The following is a 19,371-nucleotide window of genomic DNA, read 5'->3' as shown; positions in this document are numbered from 1 at the left end:
GTGAGCAGGATTATGTCTGTTTGTCTGTCTGTGAGCAGGATTACATCTGTTTGACTGTCTGTGAGCAGGATTACGTCTGTTTGTCTGTCTGTCTGTGAGCAGGATTACATCTGTTTGTCTGTCTGTGAGCAGGATTACGTCTGTTTGTCTGTCTGTCTGTGAGCAGGATTACATCTGTTTGTCTGTCTGTGAGCAGGATTACATCTGTTTGTCTGTCTGTGAGCAGGATTATGTCTGTTTGTCTGTCTGTGAGCAGGATTACATCTGTCTGTCTGTCTGTGAGCAGGATTATGTCTGTTTGTCTGTCTGTGAGCAGGATTACGTCTGTTTGACTGTCTGTGAGCAGGATTACGTCTGTTTCACTGTCTGTGAGCAGGATTACGTCTGCTTGTCTGTCTGTGAGCAGGATTACATCTGTCTGTCTGTGAGCAGGATTACGTCTGCATGTCTGTCTGTGAGCAGGATTACGTCTGTTTGTCTGTCTGTGAGCAGGATTACGGCAAAACCGCTGGGCCGATTTTCATGAAACCTCGTGGAAGGGCGTAGCATGGGCCAAGTAGGAACCCATTAAACGATGGCCTGCTCCACCCTGGTGGTCAGAGAGGAGAGTGCAGTGTGCGGTACCCTACCTGCTCTGAACGATGGCCTGCTCCACCCTGGTGGTCAGACAGGAGAGTGCAGTGTGCGGTACCCTACCTGCTCTGAACGATGGCCTGCTCCACCCTGGTGGTCAGACAGGAGAGTGCAGTGTGCGGTACGCTACCTGCTTTGAACGATGGCCTGCTCCACCCTGGTGGTCAGACAGGAGAGTGCAGTGTGCGGTACGCTACCTGCTTTGAACGATGGCCTGCTCCACCCTGGTGGTCAGAGAGGAGAGTGCAGTGTGCGGTACGCTACCTGCTTTGAACGATGGCCTGCTCCACCCTGGTGGTCAGACAGGAGAGTGCAGTGTGCGGTACGCTACCTGCTCTGAACGATGGCCTGCTCCAGGCTGGTGGTCAGAGAGGAGAGTGCAGTGTGCGGTACGCTACCTGCTCTGAACGATGGCCTGCTCCAGGCTGGTGGTCAGAGAGGAGAGTGCAGTGTGCGGTACGCTACCTGCTTTGAACGATGGCCTGCTCCACCCTGGTGGTCAGACAGGAGAGTGCAGTGTGCGGTACGCTACCTGCTCTGAACGATGGCCTGCTCCAGGCTGGTGGTCAGAGAGGAGAGTGCAGTGTGCGGTACGCTACCTGCTCTGAACGATGGCCTGCTCCACCCTGGTGCTCCGCTCTGATGGAGGAGTGCCCGCTGAGTTCTGACTCTTCACTGACAGGAACTTCAGCAGCAGCTTGGTGCTCTCCGTCTTCCCTGCTCCGCTCTCTCCACTAAACAAAGTCAAGAGAGAGGAAGGTTCAAAGCTACAGAAAGAGAGAAAATCATTGACTGTATCAATGAATACAAAGACGGTTCATTCCAAAAGCTATTCATCCCGTTTCGCTACATGAAATGTATTAAGCACAGATGATTTTACTCTCAAATTGGAACTATTTTATATGCAAAGGTATTAAAATGACTCTATTAGTAACGTGCCTTGCTTTTACATGCTTTACAGCAGAGGTTTTCAAAGTGGGAGGCGGGCCTCCCCAGGGGGGCTCCAAGAAGTTTCAGTTTAGTTAGTTTAGTTTAGTTAGATCTAGCAAGACTACTTCCTGTGACGCCCTTTGAGACTTGCCTGTGAATTAGAGCTATATATTATAAATAAACTAAACAAAATAAAATAAAGAGTAGGTGTGTCAAATGTTGGATCCCTCTGTTTGGGATGAAACTCCTCCCACAGCTCACTCCCCCTCAGGTCACCTGATGAGGACACACTGGCTGTCGTGTCTCTTCCACAGGCAGCAGTAACACTCGTTGGCCACGGCGAAGATGTGAGGAGGCAGCTCCCCCATGTGGTGTTTGCTGTACACATCGACCGCAGCACCGTCGTACAGGCCCGCTATCGTCTTATAGGGGTTCACCGCTGCCAGGATAGAACCTATGTTGGTCTGGGGGGGGGGGGGAGGGGGGGGGGGGGGGGAGGGGGAGGGGGGGGGGGGGGGAGGGGGGGGGGGGGGGGAGAAAAGGCAGAGAGAACAGGAAGAAGAGGGGAGAGATGAAAGATGGGGATACAGGGAAGATAGAGAGGGAGAAGGAAGAATAACATGGGAAAGAAGATTCTTTACCACTATATTATGCAGGTCTGACATCTTGACCAGCACTGGAACAAACATTGTACCAGTGACATTGTAACATTATGAAGGTTATGAAAAAGTATCAGTTCAGAAGATTCACCCAGTTTCATATCCACTATCTCCTCTGACACACTACCCGCAGTCAGGAACACTCTAAATAACCTTACGCTGCTGTGAATGGCCTAGTTTACACCCAGGCTGCTTTTATTTTAGGATCTACTGCTCCTGCTCGGGTAAAAAAGCCTCACACAAGTGTGTTTGTGGGTCATCATTCCACTTACAATGATAATGGTCTGTAATGGCATTTAGACGGGCCAGGCAAACCCTCTGTGACGAGCTGAGGAGATAGGGTTTCTAGAAAGAGAGCAACCATGTCTCTGTGGGCGAGGATTATTTTCCTAAACAGATTTCAAAGAGATCGGGTTGAATCTTTCACCTTTCTGATGCCACATGGCCTAATAAAGCCTGCGTGGACTTTAACACTTTGTCATGGAAATAATCCCAGGGTCAAACAACATGATCAAAGCAAAAATCATGACTATTTTTATCAATCTGTGATGTTCAGTGCTTTCCAGCCAGGAGTTATTTTGGATTTAGTATTTTTATATATTTATTTTATTTACCCACTTGCCTGCCTTGTCTACATCAACTCCAGTGATTTCCTACATTTTCCAGAATAGCCCAACATTAGGAATAAGAAAAACACAGGTACATAACATCGCTATAGCGCTTTTACATTGTTTTAAAGTGGAGTTTCCTTTGAAACATCATTACGTGGCTGAGACCCTGCTGCTCTCACACATGAAGATAGTGTGGTATGTTGTCTTACATAGATGTTGTCCTGCTCTCACACATGAAGATAGTGTGGTATGTTGTCTTAAATAGATGTTGTCCTGCTCTCACACATGAAGACAGTGTGGTATGTTGTCTTACATAGATGTTGTCCTGCTCTCACACATGAAGATAGTGTGGTATGTTGTCTTACATAGATGTTGTCCTGCTCTCACACATGTAGATAGTGTGGTATGTTGTCTTACATAGATGTTGTCCTGCTCTCACACATGAAGATAGTGTGGTATGTTGTCTTACATAGATGTTGTCCTGCTCTCACACATGAAGATAGTGTGGTATGTTGTCTTACATAGATGTTGTCCTGCTCTCACACATGAAGATAGTGTGGTATGTTGTCTTACATAGATGTTGTCCTGCTCTCACACATGTAGATAGTGTGGTATGTTGTCTTACATAGATGTTGTCCTGCTCTCACACATGAAGATAGTGTGGTATGTTGTCTTACATAGATGTTGTCCTGCTCTCACACATGAAGATAGTGTGGTATGTTGTCTTACATAGATGTTGTCCTGCTCTCACACATGTAGATAGTGTGGTATGTTGTCTTACATAGATGTTGTCCTGCTCTCACACATGAAGATAGTGTGGTATGTTGTCTTACATAGATGTTGTCCTGCTCTCACACATGAAGATAGTGTGGTATGTTGTCTTACATAGATGTTGTGCTGCTCTCACACATGAAGATAGTGTGGTATGTTGTCTTACATAGATGTTGTCCTGCTCTCACACATGAAGATAGTGTGGTATGTTGTCTTACATAGATGTTGTCCTGCTCTCACACATGAAGACAGTGTGGTATGTTGTCTTACATAGATGTTGTCCTGCTCTCACACATGAAGATAGTGTGGTATGTTGTCTTACATAGATGTTGTCCTGCTCTCACACATGAAGATAGTGTGGTATGTTGTCTTACATAGATGTTGTTCTGCTCTCACACATGAAGACAGTGTGGTATGTTGTCTTACATAGATGTTGTCCTGCTCTCACACATGTAGACAGTGTGGTATGTTGTCTTACATAGATGTTGTCCTGCTCTCACACATGAAGATAGTGTGGTATGTTGTCTTACATATATGTTGTCCTGCTCTCACACATGTAGATAGTGTGGTATGTTGTCTTACATAGATGTTGTCCTGCTCTCACACATGTAGATAGTGTGGTATGTTGTCTTACATAGATGTTGTCCTGCTCTCACACATGAAGATAGTGTGGTATGTTGTCTTACATAGATGTTGTCCTGCTCTCACACATGAAGATAGTGTGGTATGTTGTCTTACATAGATGTTGTCCTGCTCTCACACATGAAGATAGTGTGGTATGTTGTCTTACATAGATGTTGTCCTGCTCTCACACATGAAGATAGTGTGGTATGTTGTCTTACATAGATGTTGTCCTGCTCTCACACATGAAGATAGTGTGGTATGTTGTCTTACATAGATGTTGTCCTGCTCTCACACATGTAGATAGTGTGGTATGTTGTCTTACATAGATGTTGTCCTGCTCTCACACATGAAGATAGTGTGGTATGTTGTCTTACATAGATGTTGTCCTGCTCTCACACATGAAGATAGTGTGGTATGTTGTCTTACATAGATGTTGTCCTGCTCTCACACATGTAGATAGTGTGGTATGTTGTCTTACATAGATGTTGTCCTGCTCTCACACATGAAGATAGTGTGGTATGTTGTCTTACATAGATGTTGTCCTGCTCTCACACATGAAGATAGTGTGGTATGTTGTCTTACATAGATGTTGTCCTGCTCTCACACATGTAGATAGTGTGGTATGTTGTCTTACATAGATGTTGTCCTGCTCTCACACATGAAGATAGTGTGGTATGTTGTCTTACATAGATGTTGTCCTGCTCTCACACATGAAGATAGTGTGGTATGTTGTCTTACATAGATGTTGTCCTGCTCTCACACATGAAGATAGTGTGGTATGTTGTCTTACATAGATGTTGTCCTGCTCTCACACATGAAGATAGTGTGGTATGTTGTCTTACATAGATGTTGTCCTGCTCTCACACATGAAGACAGTGTGGTATGTTGTCTTACATAGATGTTGTCCTGCTCTCACACATGAAGATAGTGTGGTATGTTGTCTTACATAGATGTTGTCCTGCTCTCACACATGAAGATAGTGTGGTATGTTGTCTTACATAGATGTTGTCCTGCTCTCACACATGTAGATAGTGTGGTATGTTGTCTTACATAGATGTTGTCCTGCTCTCACACATGAAGATAGTGTGGTATGTTGTCTTACATAGATGTTGTCCTGCTCTCACACATGAAGATAGTGTGGTATGTTGTCTTACATAGATGTTGTCCTGCTCTCACACATGTAGATAGTGTGGTATGTTGTCTTACATAGATGTTGTCCTGCTCTCACACATGAAGATAGTGTGGTATGTTGTCTTACATAGATGTTGTCCTGCTCTGACACATGAAGATAGTGTGGTATGTTGTCTTACATAGATGTTGTCCTGCTCTCACACATGTAGATAGTGTGGTATGTTGTCTTACATAGATGTTGTCCTGCTCTCACACATGAAGATAGTGTGGTATGTTGTCTTACATAGATGTTGTCCTGCTCTCACACATGAAGATAGTGTGGTATGTTGTCTTACATATATGTTGTCCTGCTCTCACACATGAAGATAGTGTGGTATGTTGTCTTACATAGATGTTGTCCTGCTCTCACACATGAAGATAGTGTGGTATGTTGTCTTACATAGATGTTGTCCTGCTCTCACACATGAAGATAGTGTGGTATGTTGTCTTACATAGATGTTGTCCTGCTCTTACACATGAAGATAGTGTGGTATGTTGTCTTACATAGATGTTGTCCTGCTCTCACACATGAAGATAGTGTGGTATGTTGTCTTACATAGATGTTGTCCTGCTCTCACACATGTAGATAGTGTGGTATGTTGTCTTACATAGATGTTGTCCTGCTCTCACACATGAAGATAGTGTGGTATGTTGTCTTACATAGATGTTGTCCTGCTCTCACACATGTAGATAGTGTGGTATGTTCTCTTACATAGATGTTGTCCTGCTCTAACACATGAAGATAGTGTGGTATGTTGTCTTACATAGATGTTGTCCTGCTCTCACACATGAAGATAGTGTGGTATGTTGTCTTACATAGATGTTGTCCTGCTCTCACACATGAAGATAGTGTGGTATGTTGTCTTACATAGATGTTGTCCTGCTCTCACACATGTAGATAGTGTGGTATGTTCTCTTACATAGATGTTGTCCTGCTCTCACACATGTAGATAGTGTGGTATGTTGTCTTACATAGATGTTGTCCTGCTCTCACACATGTAGATAGTGTGGTATGTTGTCTTACATAGATGTTGTCCTGCTCTCACACATGAAGATAGTGTGGTATGTTGTCTTACATAGATGTTGTCCTGCTCTCACACATGAAGATAGTGTGGTATGTTGTCTTACATAGATGTTGTCCTGCTCTCACACATGAAGATAGTGTGGTATGTTGTCTTACATAGATGTTGTCCTGCTCTCACACATGAAGATAGTGTGGTATGTTGTCTTACATAGATGTTGTCCTGCTCTCACACATGAAGATAGTGTGGTATGTTGTCTTACATAGATGTTGTCCTGCTCTCACACATGAAGATAGTGTGGTATGTTGTCTTACATAGATGTTGTCCTGCTCTCACACATGAAGATAGTGTGGTATGTTGTCTTACATAGATGTTGTCCTGCTCTCACACATGTAGATAGTGTGGTATGTTGTCTTACATAGATGTTGTCCTGCTCTCACACATGAAGATAGTGTGGTATGTTGTCTTACATAGATGTTGTCCTGCTCTCACACATGAAGATAGTGTGGTATGTTGTCTTACATAGATGTTGTCCTGCTCTCACACATGAAGATAGTGTGGTATGTTGTCTTACATAGATGTTGTCCTGCTCTCACACATGAAGATAGTGTGGTATGTTGTCTTACATAGATGTTGTCCTGCTCTCACACATGAAGATAGTGTGGTATGTTGTCTTACATAGATGTTGTCCTGCTCTCACACATGTAGATAGTGTGGTATGTTGTCTTACATAGATGTTGTCCTGCTCTCACACATGAAGATAGTGTGGTATGTTGTCTTACATAGATGTTGTCCTGCTCTCACACATGAAGATAGTGTGGTATGTTGTCTTACATAGATGTTGTCCTGCTCTCACACATGAAGATAGTGTGGTATGTTGTCTTACATAGATGTTGTCCTGCTCTCACACATGAAGATAGTGTGGTATGTTGTCTTACATAGATGTTGTCCTGCTCTCACACATGAAGATAGTGTGGTATGTTGTCTTACATAGATGTTGTCCTGCTCTCACACATGAAGATAGTGTGGTATGTTGTCTTACATAGATGTTGTCCTGCTCTCACACATGAAGATAGTGTGGTATGTTGTCTTACATAGATGTTGTCCTGCTCTCACACATGAAGATAGTGTGGTATGTTGTCTTACATAGATGTTGTCCTGCTCTCACACATGAAGATAGTGTGGTATGTTGTCTTACATAGATGTTGTCCTGCTCTCACACATGAAGATAGTGTGGTATGTTGTCTTACATAGATGTTGTCCTGCTCTCACACATGAAGATAGTGTGGTATGTTGTCTTACATAGATGTTGTCCTGCTCTCACACATGTAGATAGTGTGGTATGTTGTCTTACATAGATGTTGTCCTGCTCTCACACATGAAGATAGTGTGGTATGTTGTCTTACATAGATGTTGTCCTGCTCTCACACATGAAGATAGTGTGGTATGTTGTCTTACATAGATGTTGTCCTGCTCTCACACATGAAGATAGTGTGGTATGTTGTCTTACATAGATGTTGTCCTGCTCTCACACATGAAGATAGTGTGGTATGTTGTCTTACATAGATGTTGTCTTTCTGGTAGCGCAGATAGAGGTTGTGCATGATGGCAGCTTCATGCAGCTCTGAGAGTGTGGACATGTCCTCCACTCCATGGATGCTGCTTGGGTGCATGGGGTACACCGTCTCTCTGCTCAGCTCCGCCCTCTGCAGGTAGATCACCTGAAACAACACACACACACACACACACACACACAAGGAGTTAGCCTCTCATATCACTGTTGTTGTACGTGCGGTCCATGACAGCAACACTAATTGATTACGAGAAGTGGGTGAAGAAGACAGGCAACATCTGTATACAAGCAAAATATACAATTTCATAGTACTATTATCTTGGCCAAAAGATGCTGTCTTATGCTGTTTCAGCATATAAAAACTGTAAGAATAGTTTTGAACAACATAAAAAAATAAATCAAAACAACAAAATCAACATGAATAATAAAACATTGAATGAAACATTGTCAAGACGTTGCCGGTTATCACGGTGGTCACGGTTATCACGGTGGTGACGGTATTAAAAATGAGGGATTGTGTCATCACCGTTATTGTGGTAACAACAACGCTTTATTGTCCCATCCCTCCTAATGTCATGGAGAAATGACTTCAGGGCTTTATTTAGTATCTCTCCTCCACAGAGGCAGCAGACAGACAGAAGGCTCCTGCCTCTGTGCTGAGCAGATCCAGGCTCCTGCCTCTGTGCTGAGCAGATCCAGGCTCCTGCCTCTGTGCTGAGCAGATCCAGGCTCCTGCCTCTGTGCTGAGCAGATCCAGGCTCCTGCCTCTGTGCTGAGCAGATCCAGGCTCCTGCCTCTGTGCTGAGCAGATCCAGGCTCCTGCCTCTGTGCTGAGCAGATCCAGGCTCCTGCCTCTGTGCTGAGCAGATCCAGGCTCCTGCCTCTGTGCTGAGCAGATCCAGGCTCCTGCCTCTGTGCTGAGCAGATCCAGGCTCCTGCCTCTGTGCTGAGCAGATCCAGGCTCCTGCCTCTGGGCTGAGCAGATCCAGGCTCCTGCCTCTGTGCTGAGCAGATCCAGGCTCCTGCCTCTGTGCTGAGCAGATCCAGGCTCCTGCCTCTGTGCTGAGCAGATCCAGGCTCCTGCCTCTGTGCTGAGCAGATCCAGGCTCCTGCCTCTGTGCTGAGCAGATCCAGGCTCCTGCCTCTGGGCTGAGCAGATCCAGGCTCCTGCCTCTGTGCTGAGCAGATCCAGGCTCCTGCCTCTGTGCTGAGCAGATCCAGGCTCCTGCCTCTGTGCTGAGCAGATCCAGGCTCCTGCCTCTGTGCTGAGCAGATCCAGGCTCCTGCCTCTGTGCTGAGCAGATCCAGGCTCCTGCCTCTGGGCTGAGCAGATCCAGGCTCCTGCCTCTGGGCTGAGCAGATCCAGGTTCCTGCCTCTGTGCTGAGCAGATCCAGGCTCCTGCCTCTGGGCTGAGCAGATCCAGGCTCCTGCCTCTGGGCTGAGCAGATCCAGGTTCCTGCCTCTGGGCTGAGCAGATCCAGGCTCCTGCCTCTGGGCTGAGCAGATCCAGGTTCCTGCCTCTGTGCTGAGCAGATCCAGGCTCCTGCCTCTGTGCTGAGCAGATCCAGGTTCCTGCCTCTGTGCTGAGCAGATCCAGGCTGATGCCTCTGTGCTGAGCAGATCCAGGCTCCTGCCTCTGGGCTGAGCAGATCCAGGCCACAGACAGAAGCGAGTCAGGCTGCGGGCACATCATCACTCAGACGGGATGACAGACAGAGCCATGGGACCATACAGGAATAACTGAGGTGACAGACTCAAGCCCTGATGTGTGCCTGCCTGCGCCTGCTTCCCGCACACCTGACAGGTAGGTAGACAGCCCCACGCCCACACGTCTCTCTCCTCACTTTGTTACACGCTTTTTGGTGCTCCCCCCCCTCTAACCATGATGCCACATTCCTGTAACCAGACCAGTGATGCTTCAAATACACTACAAGAGTTTCCCTCCCATTTTACACAGGATTTCCAGTTGGGCTCAGTCTGTCTTTGTTGACTGTAGTCTGCAGTTGTTGTGCCAGTCGGCAGCAAAATCTGTTAGTGTATTATGGGTACAGATTTCTGATCGTCAAGTGTAAACTACCTCCTGACTCCAGTCAGAGCCAGTCGGAGCGATTATATCAAACATGTTTGAATTTCTCGTGTTGAGTCGGGTCGTGTAAACTGCTCCAACGACCCAACTCAACTCAACTCACAGGTGCATGTGGAATCTCGTCAATATCCACTGAAAAACTAGGAGGCAATGAGTCAAAAGCAGTCAAATAGCTCGTCTTCATACAATAGATATTTCTGATACCAAGGCACACGTGAATGAGGGAAGCAAAGACGCTATGCCGGTTGCTCACGGTTAAGGGCCTGTGTCCACCTAGCGTTTTTTTCCGACGTTAAACGCTGGGAATGCGCTGGGGAATGCTGATCCCAGCGCACAATATACAAGGAAGCAGTCTGCAAGTAACGTTAGTTCAGCTTGATAGCTGACAGCTAGCAAGCTAACAACACAGGTAGGCTACGCTATTAAAAGCAGTAAGCACAAACTCACCAGAAATATTAAGTGTCTAGCCGATCTGCTCCCACAAATGAGCCGTTCTGTCTCTGTTGCGATAGTTTTTCCATATGATTAGTTACCAGAAAAGGAGCAGCCGACACCAGCGTCTTTCTGAAAAGTTAAAATATTTTCAGCTGGAAGCGCTGGGAGTCGGCGCACAAAAACGCCGAAAAAAGACGCTGGGCGCTCTGCACTTTCTCTACACGTCCGTATGCGCTGGCATACGCTCTCCCCGCATTGGAAACAATTGAAAATAGACGCCGGAGCTGATGAAAAGACGCTAGGTGGACACAGGCCCTAAGTCAGAAAGAATAAAACCGAAACTAAAGTATATCATTGCAACCGTTTCGATACCGTCTTCTAACTTGAAAGACGTGAGTTTGCTGGGTGCACAGTCGGGTAGTGTATTTTGATCTGTGATTCCAGTCGTGTGTCATGTATTTCAGTGAGTTTTTCAGTTGTGATAAAACATCTTAATGAAAAAGTCATGTAGTATAAACTCTCGTCTTTTCATAATCAGTTCAGATTTCAAGGTCGTCTTGTATCTAGGCTAGATACAGCTGCAAAGCAAAGGTGATGAGTGGGGATGTCCTTGTCTTCACTTTCAGGCGTCATATGAAAGGGTTTGCTGGTATGGCGATAGTGTTTCAACAGGGCTAGGCTTGCCGCGATTTTAGGTGTGTGTAACACCTTTTATTTTTATGGATATTTTTAGTTTCTTTTGAGAAAGATTGTCTCCACGGGCGTCTGAAAAGTTGTCTCGAGTCAGATGTAGCCATGAGTTGTGATGCAGCCAGTGTTGTATGATAGAGAGAGGCAAACCCTAATGACATTCACTCATGTTCAATAGAGATCTATGGAAAGAGAAGAGATCCCTGACTCTTAATGTCTTTCAGGCTATCAGACGTGGACTCTAAAGGAAGAGGGGAAGAAAGCAGAGATGTGGGTTACATCAGTGTTGCTCACTTTGATGGGAAGCAGGAGATCAGTAGTGATGGACAGAGGGCTGGGGGCGGGGCTGGACTGGGCTGTGGTGAGCCAGTACATTATCACTGGCTCTTCTGGCACTTTCTGTTGTTGTGTCCCATTGGGTTTCACACAGCTGCTGTGTCAGCACACACTGACTCTGTGGTACCTGACTGACTGAAGAGAGTTGGACCAGAGGTTTAGTTTAGTCAGATGATTTGGAAACATCTCAAATCTCCAAACATATGAAGTGAGATATCCTCCATTAAAGTCGAGCTGAACCCAAAAATGACTTTTCTTTTAGTTCAAATACCTGGGTATGCAGTGCACCTATTTAATAATGTATGCAAAAAAAATCACAAAAATCTAATTTCTTTAGTTTTTCACACTTTTTCACATCAAAAGTTCATTTTTCAAGATTTCATTGATAACAGTAATGTACAGTTTGCTGACGTCACCTAGTACTATCAAATGTCTACCCCATTTCAACCAATCATATCACGACATCTGTATCAGCTGTCAATCAAATCTTCATTTCAGGATAATTTTCTCTTCCAAATGAAGTAGAAAATGGCACCTAGTGCCTGTCATCTGGCAGAATTCCTATCCCATAAACTAACTACTAACTTGGTCAATTGTATGTTGATCTACACAATAAAGGAAACGGTAATTCCAAGAATGCAAAGAAATGTAACTGGCTCGTTAAAACTCGCATTCCAGGGATGTCGTATTTACAGAAATAGCGTAAAAGGCGCGCGCTTGAGAGCGTGGTTGTCAGGGGTCTCCCCTCGGAGATTCCAGGCGGGCGGGCAGCACCCATGCATCGGATTGTCCGCTCGCTCCGCACGAAGCAGGTGGCTGCCTGGTACTCCGCGGATCCCACTCGCGTAGCACGACAACACGCTGAATCCCACTGGATTTGGGGGTGGAACACGCCATGATTGACCAATGCCAAAGCCAGTCGACAGAATTGTCAAATCAAATCATCGACATGATACTATGACCCGCCTCTCAACTTGTCATCTCAGACAAATGATGTTTTCAGTCTGAAATGGATTGCGACGCACGTGACAAACGGGTTCAGTTCCACTTTAAGCAACACCTACTCTGACAAAATGACAGCTGTCCAGAAAGTATCTCAGTTGATCTCGTTCCAGCTTAGTAAATGTGAATATTTTCTAGTTTCTTTAATGTATGATCTATGGCTGATTATGTTTGAGTTGTGGACTGTTTGTCATGACAAAAGAAGACATTTGAGGATGTCATCTTGGGCTTTGGGGAAAAAGTGATCGACTATTCGATTAAGATTAGTCGAGAAAATAATCAACACAATCGATAATGAAAATAATTGTTAGTTATTGTGAGTCTAGAACATCGTTATGTTTGAATGTAGAGAATCCTGTGCTAGTGAAATATTCATCAATGCATTAGAGATACCAAAACTGCTCTGAATATATCATGAAAAGTATCACATATTTACCATCAGCAGCAGTATCACAACAAACACTTCACACCTGTTTCCATCTGGAGAACACACTCTGACTGTTGTGTATTATGCACAACTCCTCTTGCACTTGCTTATGCTTGATCTAGTTAGTGCAGTGCATTAACTCAAATGAATCCAGATGAATTTGTATGAAAAGAGTATATAAAATGCTATTATATTGACTGGAGGTTGGACAGCCATTAGAAGTAGCAGAACGGGCGTGTGCTGAGATGATGACACCATAACAATGAGTTAGTGCATACTTGTGCGGGTTGTGGAGGGGTTGTGGAGGAGTGACGCCCTTGGGGAGAAAGTCAACACGTGCGGTGATGTCACTCAGCGGGCGGAGGCGTGCAGATTTACAGTGTCGCTAACCCTCTCTGGCCTTAACCCCGCCCCCTCCTCTTAGGCAAATTGTCCCTGATTCACCCGTGCAGGGCCTCACTGAGCCATCAATCAAACTGGCCTTTTCACTCGTCTCACAGACTTCATCGTTCTCCATTCAATCACATCACAGTTACTTCATGTGATGTCATGATGGACACCTGGGGCCGGTTGCACCAACTGGTCTTACACTGGTCTTAAGCTAAGTTGGTCGTAACTTTACGACCTAACAGCTACGCCGGTTGCACCAAGACGGCTTAAGCCTTATTTTCACTATGCCCAGGCGTAAGAGTTACGCCTGGTCAGGAGGAGGCATAGAGCCTGCCTGTAACAGAGATCTCCGCGGAGACCTTTTTGAATCCTTACCGTCATCGTCGTAACACAGCCAGTTCTCCGTCTTTGAAGCACGATGTTAGATTATAACTAACTAGTTGTGTGGCTTAGCCTTCCCAAATGTTGCCATTCATTTTTTTAAGAATTTAATACATAGAATTGGGAACGTTACATTCAATTTCATTCAGACTGTCTGTCTGGCTCAATCGCCGCCATTTTTCCCCCGGAGTGAGGGAGGGTGGGAGGAGGGAGGGTGTAGTGATGCACATACAGTAGTGGCTGATAGAGCGTAGTGGCACAGTGACGCTCCAAGCAGGTCGCGAGGCACACATCATCCAATCAGGGCACATTCCCCGGCAATTCACATGGACGCGCATTGCTACGACCAGCGTAGTTAAGACCAGACGTAAGCCGTGTTGGTGCAACAGGCGTAAATCCACTCTAAAGACTGGTCTTAACTAAGACCGACGTAGGAGTTACGATCAGGCATAGTTAAGACCACTTGGTGCAACTGGCCCCTGGGCTGTGCACTGATGGAGTGGAGTTGATTACTAGATGGAGCATCATCATACCAAAAAAACACTAGTGGTGTTCTGGTTGAGGAACACCCACACAGTAAGCGGGTCAGACCACTTGAGGAACACCCACACAGGAAGCGGGTCAGACCACTTGAGGAACACCCACACAGGAAGCGGGTCAGACCACTTGAGGAACACCCACACAGGAAGCGGGTCAGACCACTTGAGGAACACCCACACAGGAAGCGGGTCAGACCACTTGAGGAACACCCACACAGGAAGCGGGTCAGACCACTTGAGGAACACCCACACAGGAAGCGGGTCAGACCACTTGAGGAACACCCACACAGGAAGTGGGTCAGACCACTTGAGGAACACCCACACAGGAAGTGGGTCAGACCACTTGAGGAACACCCACACAGGAAGAGGGTCAGACCACTTGTCAGATGATGTCATTAGACAACACTGCCCTACAAAGCCAAAGTCAAGTAACTGTGACAAATAACTCCAGAATTGTATCTCCTGTCCCAATCCAATGATTACAACCGATCATTTTAGAGCATTTATAGAAAGTTTGTAAGAAACACTGTTGGTCACCTTTGACCTTTACAACAAAGAAAAAGCAGTTACTGCCGTTTGCTTTTGTTTGATATACAGTCGTATAGGATAGCACAATATCTGTAACTAGCCCAATGATGGAAACAACACGCCATCATTACATTCTCTATTAAAGACATTTTGTTCAGCTTATGAGAAGCAGCCTGGGTTTTTGGATGTGATTTGATAACAAGCATTTCAAATCTTCACCTTCCATCTAATGAGTCCAGATGTGCGGCGCTACAACAGGAAGCAGCGACCGCCTCTCAGGTCAAAGTTCACTGTCGGAGGACAAGAGGTTCTGTCAGCTGTGTCTGTCGGACACACCCTCAAATGAACCAAACAAGTGGGGAATATTTCTCATACTTCCACCACATGTGATGTGTTACGGATTCTTTACGTTCCCAAGGCGCAGGTGTAAAGTTGCATTGAGGTGGCTGGAAGGAGAATTAAGACAGAATAACAAGGAGCTGGCAGAGGGATATAAAGAAACATATTATATTCCCAATTACGATAAGGACCTCAAGTTTCATGGGAGTAAAACAAAGATGGCCGCCCTGCCCAAACATATGGAACTGCATTTCCCCCCAGAAAAATAAACAAGTTATGTCCGACTCAGCCCCACGTATCTCAAGGGAGAGGAGAGGACATTCATATGTGTGTGGGTGTGCAGCTTTCTAATCTGTGTGTGTGTGTGTGTGTGTGTGTGTGTGTGTGTGTGTGTGTGTGTGTGTGTGTGTGTGTGTGTGTGTGTGTGTGACTGTGCGTCTGACATCTGACTCTGTGTACCATACCATCCGTGACCTCAGTTTTTTTTAATCTTCTATGAATAATTGTCTGCTCAGAGAAGAGCAGGCCTCAGGGACTTGTTCATGTCTGGAACATCAGAGATGCTCAGAGAAAACAGAGCTGGAGTTCCCAGCATCTAAAGAGGTTTCACATTTCCATGTTCTACCCCACTGTGGTCTTTTTATTGCTTGGTTTCATTCAAGTTTCATTCCTGTGTGAGAGGCAGCAGAGCTCTGCTCCCACAGGCCACACAGCCTTACCCATCTATATATTTATCTGAACATTTAGCCTTTAAGATACGGTTCTAGCTAAACAACTTCCTGAACGTCAGGCTCAAATGAAACAAATATGAGAAGAGTTAAGTTTTATTTTAAACTTCATTTCAGTCATGTCGCATTTCCATTTCAATCCTTAGGAGGCGCATTGGAGTTGTGTTGTACATTATAACAGTTAAGACAGAGCCTGAACATTCTCCCGTCAGTCAGCCCTGTCCCATGTGGAGCCTCCAACCAATGACATCACATGAACTGCCCCATGTGGAGCCTCCAACCAATGACATCACATGAACTGTCCCATGTGGAGCCTCCAACCAATGACATCACATGAACTGCCCCATGTGGAGCCTCCAACCAATGACATCACATGAACTGCCCCATGTGGAGCCTCCAACCAATGACATCACATGAACTGCCCCATGTGGAGCCTCCAACCAATGACATCACATGAACTGCCCCATGTGGAGCCTCCAACCAATTACATCACATTAACTGCCCCATGTGGAGCCTCCAACCAATTACATCACATTAACTGTCCCATGTGGAGCCTCCAACCAATGACATCACATGAACTGCCCCATGTGGAGCCTCCAACCAATGACATCACATTAACTGCCCCATGTGGAGCCTCCAACCAATTACATCACATTAACTGCCCCATGTGGAGCCTCCAACCAATTACATCACATTAACTGCCCCATGTGGAGCCTCCAACCAATGACATCACATTAACTGCCCCATGTGGAGCCTCCAACCAATGACATCACATGAACTGCCCCATGTGGAGCCTCCAACCAATGACATCACATGAACTGTCCCATGTGGAGCCTCCAACCAATGACATCACGTGAACTGCCCCATGTGGAGCCTCCAACCAATGACATCACATGAACTGCCCCATGTGGAGCCTCCAACCAATGACATCACATGAACTGTCCCATGTGGAGCCTCCTCAACCAATGACATCACATGAACTGCCCCATGTGGAGCCTCCAACCAATGACATCACATGAACTGCCCCATGTGGAGTAGGGGTGTGCCGATTAATCGTATAATCGATTAAATCGATTATACAATGTTCGATTATCGATTTGCAAAAAATTGCTTTTTTTTTTTTGCAATTTTTTTTTTGCTTTATTTGCAAAAAATACGGTATTTCGCCCGGAAAGCAGTTCCTTAACTGTAAAACGAGACCAAAACCGAAGTACTGGAAACTGGAATCACTGAAGAAAGCATGCAGGTTAGGGGTGTGCCGAAAAATTGTTTCTTCGATGCATCGCGATAAGACACGTAACGGGCTAAAGGAAGTAGGCAGTGAAGGAGCCTTTAAAGAGCAGCTTTTTGTTGTGGGAAATGTAAAATGTTTTGGATGTATTGTGTTTGGTCTGATTGATCTAAATAAAAGATAATGGAGGTAAATTTGTTTGTTTCCTTTAATTAATGGATACTGACAAAGAAATCCTGTATGGGGAAAAAGATACTGACAAAGAAATCCTGTATGGGGAAAAGATGCATCGAAATCGTAATCGTGATTAATCGTAATCGTTTAATAATCGAATCGTAGCACCCTTAATCGTAATCGAATCGAATCGTGAGGTGCCTAAGGTGGCACACCCCTAATGTGGAGCCTCCAACCAATGACATCACATGAACTGTCCCATGTGGAGCCTCCAACCAATGACATCACATGAACTGCCCCATGTGGAGCCTCCAACCAATGACATCACATGAACTGCCCCATGTGGAGCCTCCAACCAATGACATCACATGAACTGTCCCATGTGGAGCCTCCAACCAATGACATCACATGAACTGCCCCATGTGGAGCCTCCAACCAATGACATCACATGAACTGCCCCATGTGGAGCCTCCAACCAATGACATCACATGAACTGTCCCATGTGGAGCCTCCAACCAATGACATCACATGAACTGCAACAAAAGCCTGGCTCTGTGCCAGCGGGGCATCACTTAAAGGGGGACTAACCCCCTAGATATGTATTAGAACAGTGATTTGAAAATACCTATGGAAAAAACCAAGAAATGACATATGCTCTTGTCTATACTGGACTCTTTGGCTGTGTTGAAGTCCAGATTTTTTTCCGGAAATCGACGCCATTACAGTTTGCCTACTGCCTACTGCCTACTGCAACGTACTCCTGGCCGGCCTACCTGCCACCGACATCCGACCGCTTCAGCTCATTCAGAACGCTGCAGCCCGTCTCGTATTCAACCAACCCAAATTCTCTCACGTCACTCCCCTCTTCCAGGAGCTCCACTGGCTTCCCATCTCGGCCCGCATCAAATTCAAGACACTGGTACTGGCCTACCGGGCAGTACACCAGTCAGCTCCCCTGTACCTGCAATCTATGGTCAGGTTCCAAACCTCTCAGCGCTCCCTTCGCTCCTCCACCAGTGCAGGTCGCCTCGCCCCTCCTTCGCTACGGGGGCTCAAAAGTCGCTCATCCCGATCTCGACTCTTCTCGTCCCTGGCACCTCAATGGTGGAACGAGCTTCCACCTTCGGTCAGGACGGCTGAATCTCTGCCGATCTTTCGGAAAAGACTAAAGACGCACCTTTTCAGGCTCCATCTGGGCCCTTCTTGATCTAACTTCGTTCTCTCTCTTTCACCCAAAAAAAAAAAAAAAAAAAAACCTTAACTTGTACCACTAACCTAAACTTGTACCACTGTTCCTTCAGAAGTTGTAGTTATCACAGACTGTGCTCCATAGTAGATTGCTCTATTGCTGACAAAAATGTGTTATTGTAAGTCGCTTTGGATAAAAGCGTCTGCCAAATGACGTAATGTAATGTAATGTAATGTAATGCCTCAAAAATAATTTATTTGAGAGGGGCCATATCTGTATAAATATCAACAACTAGCCAACGCTGGTGGCCTGTTTGGAAAGAGCTTTGCTCAAAATGGTTGAAAGTTATATCAATTTGGTAATTCAGTGGCGAACTAGAAATTTAATTATTTTTCTGCATGTAACTCTATGGCAGTGTGTTAAACTACGTTACGAGAGCAAAGTGGCATGGGCTCGTTACAGCAGCACACCGCACAATACGACAAACCCCCCGTTCTGGGGTAACACAATGCGAGATTTCTCTACGTCATTCCCTCGTCCAAGTTGCCATATAGTCCCTTTTTCATTTTAGTTTGGGGGCTTTTCGTGATTCTTGTTAAAATTTGTGCAAAAGTTTTCCTCTCAGCGCAGTGCAGGCTGCGCCTCCTCCCTCCTGCCAGACCCCGGCTGGCGAAACAGCCTGCTGCATGCATGGGGCGCTTGTAACCTCACGGAGCAACAAACAAACAGACAGAAATAGCTGGTGTGCGATTTAGAGAATACAGTCTGAGATTGGGTACAGGATTGAGGGAATCCCGCATCTGTTTGCGAAGGTGCGACTGGACAGGACGCTTTTCACAGACAGGCACAGTAGTCGGAGCGAGGCGAGTGTCTCTCAGGGCTACTCAGGGCAGAGCTGCAGA

The 19,371-nt window shown here is 45.7% G+C and overlaps 1 protein-coding gene across 1 annotated transcript in view; it reads right to left on the bottom strand.

Annotated features, from left to right (window-relative positions):
• Positions 1-19,371, bottom strand: part of LOC310781627 (unconventional myosin-X-like) — a gene marked incomplete at both ends in the record, with an annotated part of 104,651 nt that overhangs the window by 35,657 nt on the left and 49,623 nt on the right. The window contains 4 exons of the mRNA XM_083642229.1: positions 764-789; positions 1,259-1,367; positions 1,840-2,027; positions 7,983-8,141. Coding sequence (XP_083498355.1) covers positions 764-789; positions 1,259-1,367; positions 1,840-2,027; positions 7,983-8,141 — 482 coding nt within the window. The remainder of the gene's footprint in view (positions 1-763; positions 790-1,258; positions 1,368-1,839; positions 2,028-7,982; positions 8,142-19,371) is intronic.

The sequence above is a fragment of the Poromitra crassiceps genome (genome assembly GCF_964638095.1).
Source record: "Poromitra crassiceps genome assembly, chromosome: 8".
In the NCBI taxonomy this organism is placed as follows: Eukaryota; Metazoa; Chordata; class Actinopteri; order Beryciformes; family Melamphaidae; genus Poromitra; species Poromitra crassiceps.
This window is presented reverse-complemented; position numbering and strand designations above follow the sequence as displayed.